We start from the raw sequence: 10,670 nt of genomic DNA, 5'->3' as shown, positions 1-10,670 counted from the left end.
TCTCTGGATATAGATCCTCAGTGTCCACTTCTTAGGAAGAGTAGGTGTAGTAGGTTATATTCCTCCCCCACTCTCTCTAAAAGAGTGCTAAAATATATATTCCATCCCACATTGTTTTTCTATGATGTAACTTCAAGACTGCTACTGCTGTGTGTGTGTTCTAGTCCCTTTACTTTGTGTAGGGTTGTGGCTACAGCTGATGTTTTACTCTGTAGAATAATGGTAGTATACAATTCTCCTGACTCTACGGGACTCTTCAGTGTGGAAAATTATCTACCATGCTGTGAGCAAGCCCAGGGAGCTACCTGGAAAGGCCGTTTGAATATATTCTAGGTAACAGCCCCAAGCAAGGAACCTCAGACATCAGCCAGGATCATCTGCTGGACTGGAAGTAGAATGTTTCCATTATTTAATCAGTGATCATGAAAATGACCATCTGGTGGCTAGACAGACTCAATGGACTCACTATAAACTGGGTTTTCATCAGAACTAGGTTTTGTTTGTTTTGTTTTTTGTTGTGGTTTAATTTAGTTAGTTGGTTTGTTTATTTTCTTTTTTTACCTGATACTAATATGTTTCCAATGTAACATGAGGTGATGGTTATGTCTGGTCTCTAGTTTATCAGTGAGAATTCACAGTCTGTGTGAATTGGAAATATAAACACATTTTAAAGCAGACAGTCTGCACATCTGTCTATTATTCCCTGGGTGATGCTGTTTGCTTTATTAAACAGCTGCAGAATTCAATGTGGGTTAAACCCTTTTGGTTCTTGCTCAGACATCGCTAGCAAATTCTCAGAAAAGCAATAGGCTGTACCATTAGCCTATGTCTGTAGATGAATATACTATCTAGGTTTTTGTAGTGTGTTCTGATATTCACACAATGATGAAATCGCCTAACAATGCATTTCTCAGAATGTATTTTGTTGCCATAGGATGCATGACTGTTAAATTCCTGTTCTAGCCCAAAGATTCAGTGAAAACTTCTGTGTAAAATAAATTTATCCCCCCTAAGTGATGAGGTGTAGAATTTACTGTATTAATAGGAGGGAACTCTCACACTTACAAGTGCATTGTACAAAACCCCGTCTGTCCATGATGTACAAAAGTTGTTCCTGAATGAGATCAACTTGGAATCACACACCCACATATTTCCAGAATTCCATCCAATAAATTCACAAACACTTGAAAATCACAATACGTATTTTAGGTAATGGGCCATAAGAGATTATTTTAATTGTAAGAAAATGTACAAAAAGTTTTGCCTTTTACAAATTTTCTATTTAATAGCAATAAAATGAAGTGACACTAAAGTACCAAAAAGCCTGAACAGTATGATTTCTTTGTATCAACAGTGAAGAGCTCCCTTGTATATGGAGTTCCCAAACAGTAAGTTTTCTTAATCCTGATCATCTGTGGCCAGTATAAAAGAAAGGCCTGACAGGAAAATTTAAGGAGCCAGCTGGGTAACTCCATATGAGGGAACTCTTGGTGACATTCAAAAAACTCACACTTCCACTTTCAAAATCAAGAAACACACCAACCCGGCCCAGAGGTTTCTCTATATAGTGAGGAAACACTGGGGAGGTGGTCAAGAGATTGAAATGATTATCCACCTTCAGACACAAAAGAAGAAATATGTCCTCAGAGTTAACCACTGGGCTATTCTTCCTTATCTGGGAGTCATTACAGACTCCCAGAGCCCAGTCACAAGAGTTGTCCACATCCAGCTCCCAGTAGTGTTTCCCAAAGGAGAAGACCCTGGCTCCCCATGCAGCAAAATAGTCAGATCTGTCAGAATTCAAAGGTCCACGTCTAAACATCCAACTTCTCACATCCTCAAAGAGCCTGATATTGTGATTGGTTACTTCAAAATGGAAGGAAATGTCCACTGTAGAAAAAAGAGAATGTTCCAGTGAAAATCAGTTTATAAATTCTTATGTTCAGATAAGAAAGAGATTCTCACTAGAAAACACAGGTCAAGATTAGAAAGAAACTTCTGTCTGGAAAAATGGAATCAAAGGGTGTTAGGAGATCTGCACAATAAATGGCTAAACTAGGATGATCACAATTTCCATAAACTCAAAAACTATAAAGGGGAGGAAGGTCATGTCTATGTCTCGTTAGCGACCTTTCATAACAACTGAGAAACTGGAAGCTCCTGCACTGCAGCCAAGTCCATAGCCATAAAATTAACCTTCATTGTCTCTTCTCCGTCAGGGCAGAGCAGGAGGCTTTGGACAGGAGATGAGGTGGGCAGCCATTCTTAGTCCCAAATAAAAAAGTTATCACTTTCCAGAAATATTATGATCTGCCACTTAAGCTAGCAAATTCATACTTAAAGAGAAAATCTGAATCTGCCTTCTGAAAAGTGCTGATTCCTTGCAAAAATTATCTGACTTTCATGCCAGATTCAGGCACAGACTTCTTTTATTCTGCTGGATTTGTCATGATCTATCCTGGAGTTCTATCTAAGACCTCATCAACCACCAAATCATGTTCCTATTGTTGACAGATTCTCAGTTTTTGCATTGTTATATAAGTTACTCATGTATGCTTTAATTGATTAAAAACATGATTAAAATTATAAATGCTATGAAACTTCACCTAAAAATCTATTTTTTTAAAAAAAACGCTGTCACTCAAATCAGTCGTTAACTGCACTGAATTTGAAATTGAAATGTCCTGAATTCAGTTCTGTATACTTCATGTAATAATTATATACATGAAATTGTATCAGAGAATGGTTCCTAAAGTCCTAAAGAGCCCTTCTGCATGTTTTATTTTTCTAAGAAATTTGTTATATGGCTGATTCCTATTACATTTCACCAGCTTTTATTTCGTTTTGTCTGTTTGATGATAGTGAAACTATAAATATAAATACCTATTCACAGGCTATTCTCTTCTTCTAGATGAAAGATCATTACACTGGGAAAGCTGCCCATAGAAAACCATAATTGAAGGCATTGCATGTGGATCCCACCAACAGGGCCACACTCACCTCGGAAGCGGTTGAGCCTGTACACCAGTCCAGTGATGGGTCCTGCAGTGAGCTCTGGATTCACAGGCTGGGGCATGCGCAGCAGCACGGACTCACTCCTGCAAGGAAGTAGGTTGAGTTGGTTAACTTTCTGATGTCTGTGTTTAAGAAACGGATTCCAACAGAAAATGCTTCATTCAAACCCACTTCTGATACCGTAATGTACCTCCACAACGCTAGGATGGGTTTGTGGCTCTTAGGGAATCTTTCTAACTATTCACTCCATTTCTAACCTACTGCCACTGAAAGATAAATGCCTCTCTCCCTATCTGCCACCAAATAGTTTATCTCTAATTATGATTCTGAATCGCAAAAAGAGGCAACTGTATTCTAGCAACCTCTGCATTGCACTCTTCAAAACATAAACCCCTGAGTCACATGGGAAAGTAAGAAAAGATTAATGTCTGATAAAAGGCATAGGTGACATTCATCATACCACATAAACACATGACTACACACACATACACACACAATCACACTGACACATTATGGTGTTAGTAAATTATGTTTTCACTTTGTTGGAAACAGCTTGATGTTTTTCATAGCATGCCTTGTGCTCCAGTTTGCACTGATGGCCAAAAACATACCTTGCCACGATGTCTCCCAAATCCTGTAGAGAGAGAGAGAGAGAAAAAAAATGACTTCTTTAGAAAGTTGTCATTCTTGTTGGGTGAGGTGGTTCACACCTGTAATCCCAGCACTTTGGGAGGCCAAGGTGGGTGGAACACCTGAGGTCAGGAGTTCCAGACTAGCCTGGACAACATGGCAAATCCCCGTCTCTACTAAAAATACACACACACACAAAAATAGTGGGGTGTGGTGGTTCATGCCTTTAGTCCCAGCTACTAGGGAGGCTGAGGCAGGAGAATTGCTTGAACCAAGGAGGCAGAAGTTGCAGTGAGCTGAGATTGGGCCATTGGACTTCAGTCTGGGTGACAGAAGAAGACTCTGTCTCAAAATAAACACACAAAAAAGTTGCTATTCTGCCTATCTGGTCTTTAGGTTTTCAAAACTTTAGAATTACCGTATACTATTACTGCCACTCTTTTAAAATGTATTCTCATCTCTAACAATTATACCTGTAAGACCTATTGACAATATGGATTTCTGATAAATTAAGGACCCTAAATTTGAGTGAGAGAGAAAGGTGTGAGTAGTGACTGCGCATTGCTGCAGCTGTCTACAATGTGGTCTTTTTCAGGGCTAGTCCCCAAAGTGTAATGTGGCTCAAATCAAGCATGAAATTTTTTCTTCCAGAGTTTTAATGAAATGTGCTGGAGGAGGAAGCTTGTGGTAGAAAATGTTGTATGGAAATCTAGTTGCACAATTCCATAAAGCTTTATTTCCATGATTAGGGTAGGAGTTATAGTTTATCTCTATAACCGGTGGGAATGACTCTCACCGTCAGTGCAGGAGATGAGGAAATAATGTCTTCGGTACCCAATGGAAGGCAAAGATGTAAAGGTCAGCTAACACAAAGTGTCTCAAGGGGCATCCTCCATTCTTACCTGGAGCAGCTCCACATCTGGTTTATGACACATTTCCATTAGTTCCTGATACATTTCTTTCAAGTGTTTACTCTTTTGATCCATTTTGACCCAACTTCTCTGGAGTTGCTGAAAAATCTCTTGGTATTCCTTGTTCAGTCTCTCTAAATGTTGTTTTTCTTCCTTATGGAGAACCGGATGCAGCTTCCTATACTCATTCCTGATCATCTGTGCCCGTAAAACCACATCGCCCTGTAGGGATATGAATTTTGTAGGTTATATACCCAGGCTTACTTCCACCTCACAGAGCCCACAACTTCATCCTCCTCATTCCTTCTTTTATTTTCCATCCTTTACAAACAGGATGATGAGTTAAGCAAGACCTTCCTTCAAAATTTATGTAATTCATCAATTCCCAAACACCTGCAAAAAAGCCCTTTAGGTTTAAATGTTTAAATCAAATCGGAAATACAATTAGAAAACAACTAAAATTTATGATTGATTGTTACATTGTCATGGATAATACACATAATCTTTGTTATTCAGTTAGGTTGTTGTTTCAAATCTCTGTACTTCACAGCCTGAACAATCACTCTTAGTAGAAATTTTTTTAGTATATTATAATCAGGATCAGAAGCCATCACACAAAAAGGATCTTAGTAAAAAATGTAACCCCCATCTCTCAAACCGACTACCTCTTTTCTGTCTCCTATCTTTCTTCTGTCAAATCCATAGACTCTGTATTGCACTGCCATTCTAAGAACATTAATCCCCATTCCATTGTGTTTCTCTTCTCAATAATGACATATTTATCCTCTCACTGCCCCAGTCATTTTTTATCCCTTCTCCTCAGCTTTTCCTCATGTTGTATTTTCTCCTACTTGGACTGGCATCGTGTGGGTCCTTTGCTACCAGATTTCACCAGCACAGGCACATTTCTTAAATTACTGTTCCCACCCGATTTCTTCCCCCTGGACAATATCATATTCACCAATAAATGCCTTTATTTCTCAATAATATACTATTTAATCAACATTTCATAATTAATTTTATACAGAAAACTCTGTCTGAAATACTTATTAATTTTAAGCACATACTTGCCCTTCAGAATTTATATTTATTTTTTACTTATCTGAAAAGCATTTACAGAAAACCTGAACAATCGTTATATTGAACAGTCTGGTTGTTTTCCAGCCTATGAATAAACACATGACAAAATCTGGCATATGAGAATTTCAACTCAAGTTGCTAATATAAATGTCAGCATGCCTGTCTCAAGCTGGTCAGGAGGACTCACGGTCTCATACTTACCCTCCAGAGGAAGGCTGTTCTTCCCTCCTCATATAGATTTCTCTGATTTTCTTGAATCTTTTTCCATAAAATCCTCATTTGCTTTAAGAGTTTCTCCTGCAAAAGAATTACAAGGTTGAACAACAGAAAGTCAAATGCCAAAGATTCCACAATCTGAGTGGTATACGCAGGCAAGGGATCTAATATATAAATACATTAGTGAGAGGAGAAAAAAACAAAATTTTTCATTGCTCATCCTTAATTGATATTTTTCAGTTTGAGGTTTCAGAATGTAGAACAGTTTAGGGAACTGAAGAGTGAAGATTTCCTGTAACCCAGCTAAATTAGTTCAGGGAAACATCCTGCTTCAGAACCCACTATGCTAGCCCCTGATTTTGTAGTGTGCTACTCCCATACTCATTTGTCCAGTAATATTAAATATATTTCCAAAATACCTTTCTTTGCACTGGTAGTTTTGGTAGCTTTTCAATGTCATTAGCATTGAACTGTAGAGTCAATTATAATGACATTTACTTAATCAGTCTCTTTTTGGGTGCAAGCTCCATGAAGGAAGGTAGAGTTGCACATTTTATTCAAAATGTCATCATTGGTACCTAGAACAGCACCTGGCACTCAGTAAAGAATGGAGTAATCACCGTGATTCTCAACATCCTTCTAATCTCTTTAACTCTGCCACCCTCCAGCTTTCAGGTGATCACAGAGCTATCTCTTACCCGGTGTTCCTCAGCTGCCTCTTCGATGGGATAGTGTTTGTGAGCCCCGTGCTCCTGAGAGTTGGAGCACAGCAAGCAGAGGAGACCCTTGTCCATGTCACAGAACATCTTCTTTGTTTCCCTATGGGTCCCACATATTTGTTTCTCAGAGCTCAGGAATTGCCAGAGACTGGCTTTTCTGGCAATGGTCACTAAATTCTTCAGAAGAATATTGGTTTTGAAGTCCATTTTCGGTGATGGTTCCCTGCATGCAGGGCAGTTTGCAGGACTTCGGGCTTCCTCCCAGGAAAGGCAGAGACAGGGCCTACAGAAGCTGTGCCCACAGCAGATGGTGACAGGGTCTACCAGGTAGTTCAAACAGATGACACAGGTGAGTTCCTTCTGGAAGGCATGTGAGAAGTCTGAGTCCATTTTCCTAAGGAAAGAAAACCACAGGAATTTAATCTTCTACCCTGGAGAGACAAAGATCCAAGCAAAGTTTGAATCAGATCGTGATCGAATAATATCCTTTCTTTCTAAAGAAGTATAGGCTTTAATCTGCAATGACAGAAATAGGAAAAACAGAAAACTAAGGCACAAAGAGACATCAATCTCTAGAAAAAGTGACTGTTCTCCAATCAACACATGACCAGCTTTCCAAACTCTACTTTCTTGCATGGAAGAATGTTGGATTTTTTGAGGTGTTAGTATCCACCAAATTGCTTGGGCTTCAAGGGTTTCATCAACCTCTAAACTCAAGGTTTGAGTCTTGAATGGTCTGAAAATCAGTAACACTCTAAATTGCCAGTGATTGGTTTAAAGAAGGGAAGCTAACTAAGCTCTTCTACTCTCATTATTTTATTTAACTATAACAACCATCCATAAAGACTTTTCCAGAAGGACATTGCTTGAAAATGTTAGAGCAGAACTCATACTTTGACCCAAATCAGAAAAAGCTAGCCTTTACTCTCCAAGGAAAAACAGTCAAATCAAGGTAAGGCACTTCTCCAAGGTAAAGCTAAGAATCATTGTTTTTCTAGGCTACTATGTTAATTTAATCAACAAAAACTTTCTGGCATGTTTCCTGTTCCTGGACAGTCTGTTAATTTGGGGATATACTAGTTAATATTACAACATCCTTAAAAGACAGACAATTCAGTTTACAAAAAGATAATGATAATTGAAGCATTATCATTACTCTTTCACACAGTCAGGAAAAGAGTAAGTATCATGCAATAATAGGCACTAGAGGCCGGCACGGTAGCTCACGCCTGTAATCCGAGCACTTTGGGAGGCCCAGGCGGCTGAGGCAGGCAGATCACGATGTCACGAGCTCAAGACCATCCTGGCTAACATGGTGAATCCCTATCTCTACTAAAAAATACAAAAAATTAGCCGACAGTGGTGGCGGACGCCTGTAGTTCCAGCTACTCTGGAGGCGGAGGCTGGAGAATGGCGTGAACCCGGCAGGCGGAGCTTGCAGTGAGCCGAGATAGTGCCACAGCACTCCAGTCTGGGTAACAGCGCAGGACTCTGTCTCCCCCCCAAAACAAAAACAAAAACAAAAACGAGGCACTAGACAGTAAGTCAGCGTTTTAAATGTATGTTTTGCTAAAATACAAATAAAAATAAAAACCAAGCCAGGGAAGGTGACTCAAGCCTGTAATCCCAGCATTTTGGGAGGCGGTCAGGCAGGTATTTTGAGCTCAGGAACTCTAGACTGGTGACACGGCAAAGTGTCTAGATCATCCTGTCTCTAAAAATGCTTATATAAATTAAAAAAAAAAAAAAAAAAAAAGGCCGGGCGCGGTGGCTCAGGCCTGTAATCCCAACACTTTCAGAGGCCGAGGTGAACAGATCACAAGACCAAGAGATGGAGACCATCCTGGCCAACATAGTGAAATCCCGTCTCTACTAAAAAAAAATACAAAAATTAGCTGGGCGTGGTGGCAGGCGGCGATATTTCCAGCTACTCTGGAGGCCGAGGCTGAAGAATCGTTTGAACCTGGAAGGCGGAGGTTGCAGTGAGCCAAGAGCGCCGCTGCACTCCAGCCTGGCAATAGAGCATGATTCCATCTCAAAATAAATAAATAAACAAATAAATAAATAGCTGAACATGGTGGCCCATGTTTAATCCATAAACCTATGGATTATGTTTAAAATAATTTTAAAAAAGAAATGGAGCCGTTTTTAAAACTCAGAAAATGAGATCATTTCATCTAAAAATAATCAAAGTTTGCAGATAAATAAGTCCCCAAATTTTGTTTTGGTTTGTAGCTCCTAATAGTAGCTCCTACTCTGGAAATTGTGTACTTACCTCAGAAATATATCTATGTTCTCACCAAAGCTTGCCGTCGAATCAGATGAATTCAGCTCAGGGATGAGAGTCTCACAGTGCAGTGCTGGTAGCTTTCGGAAGTCCCCAAAGCCAGTTGCAAAGCTACTCTGTGGGCTCTGGAGAAGAATGAGCTCGGCTCCTGAAGTGTCGGTTTATAAATCTCTGAAGACCACACCCCTTTCTTCCAATTGGTTGCATTTCACAGGGCGTAGGTGGGTGTTAACATAGATGATTAAGTTTCTTCAAAACAGAAGTTTTACGTTTATTTATTTATTTATTTTTTTGAAAGGAGTCTGGCTCTGTCCCTGGCTAGGTTTTTTCTTGCATTTTTAGTAGAGAGGGGATTTGATATAATTGATATAATAGGAATTGCAAATAGAGAAGCCCACACAAGCTAACCAAATTAATTCTAGTTTATTGGATAAATGGCATGATATGTATTCTAGTTCAAATTTGAAGGTTGGTATAAACCTTTTCAGACACTGGAGATGAGACATTTCACCAAGATTGGGTGTGAGGAAGAGGAAAGAAATAGAATAGTATATAAAATAGTATATAGAGTAAAAATACAGTAAAAGGAAAAATCAATCTGCCTAATATAGTGTATGGCTAAATGTGTTTTAACATTTAGGCGAATCAGACATGGAAAAATCCTAAAAGGGAGATTAATAGAGTAGACAATTGACTCAGTAAGAACTGTGAAGAAGCATCTCGGGAAGAGAAACTAGAAGTCTTTATATAGGTTTTGATTTAAAGAGGGAGAGAGAATAGGAACATTGAAAAAGATGGACAGAAAGAAATAACAAATATTCAAGACTCCTTGCAAGAGTGAGGCAGAAAGTTTATAGATTGCTTGATTACACCCAGCATATAATTATTTGAAGTTTTCTGTTGAGAGTGAGAGTATGTAATCCTTTTAACCAAATGTCTCCGCAGAACTATGTGTCATTAAGTAAGGTGATAATCAATATTCAATATCAAAAGATGCGTCTATTTCTCGATGAGGAGAAGCAACTGCATCTGCAGGCACTGGAAAGAGAAGCAAAAGGGCTTTTACAACAACTACAAGAGAGTCAAGTGAGAATGACCCAACATTTAGAAAGGATGAAAGACATGTACAGAGAGCTGTGGGAGACGTGCCACATGCCTGACGTGGAGCTGCTCCAGGTGAGGAGGGAGGGTCCATCCCCAAAGAAAGGAAGCCTTTGCTGGACAATGCTGTCAGGACATGCAAATGTCACCTTCATATGTCACTGCTCTCAGCTTAGTGACACATGCTGTCTGACTCCCACATTACATTTGTCCAGTTTTTCAGAAAAAAGCTACAAAAGAAGCTTATTAGAGGGGAATATTCCCTGTGGTCAGTGTTTGATAAAGGGGAATATAAAATTACATCCACTCAAAGATTCCAAAAAAGCTTGCTTGTTCATGGTTAGGATAAAAATTACATTTCACCTATGTTATTACTATTTGGAAAAGTTCCTCCCTCTTAGAAGGAGGAGACACATATATGATATATATATTATATATATATGGTACATATATATGTATATACACATATACATATATATACCCCCCCACACACACATATCTATGGTGTTGAATAAATAATATCACCTAAGCCAGTGGTGTGCAATCTTTTGGCTTCCCTGGGCCTCATTAGAAAAAGCATTGTCTTGGGCCACACATGAAATACACTAAGATTAACTATAGCTGATGAGCTTTGATAAAATGACAAACAAAAATCTCATCATGTTTCAAGAAAGGTTAGGAATTTGTGTTGGGCCACATTCAAAGCCGTCC

At 39.1% G+C, this 10,670-nt stretch overlaps 1 protein-coding gene across 1 annotated transcript; it reads right to left on the bottom strand.

Moving 5' to 3' along the window:
• Window positions 1–1,203: 1,203 nt before the first annotated feature.
• On the bottom strand, window positions 1,204–9,029 carry LOC739911 (tripartite motif-containing protein 43). Its single transcript, XM_001141597.7, has 7 exons — window positions 8,847–9,029; window positions 6,551–6,965; window positions 5,838–5,933; window positions 4,548–4,778; window positions 3,627–3,649; window positions 3,001–3,098; window positions 1,204–1,890 (listed from the first exon to the last, which is right to left on the bottom strand). The coding sequence occupies exons 2-7, from the start codon at window positions 6,959–6,961 to the stop codon at window positions 1,409–1,411; spliced, it is 1,341 nt and encodes a 446-aa protein (XP_001141597.4). The 5' UTR covers window positions 6,962–6,965; window positions 8,847–9,029; the 3' UTR covers window positions 1,204–1,408.
• Window positions 9,030–10,670: the final 1,641 nt, after the last annotated feature.

The sequence above is a fragment of the Pan troglodytes genome, chromosome 12 (genome assembly GCF_028858775.2).
Source record: "Pan troglodytes isolate AG18354 chromosome 12, NHGRI_mPanTro3-v2.0_pri, whole genome shotgun sequence".
In the NCBI taxonomy this organism is placed as follows: Eukaryota; Metazoa; Chordata; class Mammalia; order Primates; family Hominidae; genus Pan; species Pan troglodytes.
Note: the sequence above shows the minus strand (reverse complement) of the source record. Positions and strands in the feature narration are given on the sequence as shown.

Excerpts from the sequence above, each read along its gene's own strand:
- LOC739911 (XM_001141597.7), bottom strand. The coding sequence starts at position 6,961 with ATGGACTCAGACTTCTCACATGCCTTCCAGAAGGAACTCACCTGTGTC. Across the intron at positions 5,934-6,550 it reads AGGCAGCTGAGGAACACCGG|GAGAAACTCTTAAAGCAAAT; the intron begins GTAAGAGATAGC and ends ATTCTTTTGCAG. Across the intron at positions 4,779-5,837 it reads GAACAGCCTTCCTCTGGAGG|GGCGATGTGGTTTTACGGGC; the intron begins GTAAGTATGAGA and ends ATATCCCTACAG.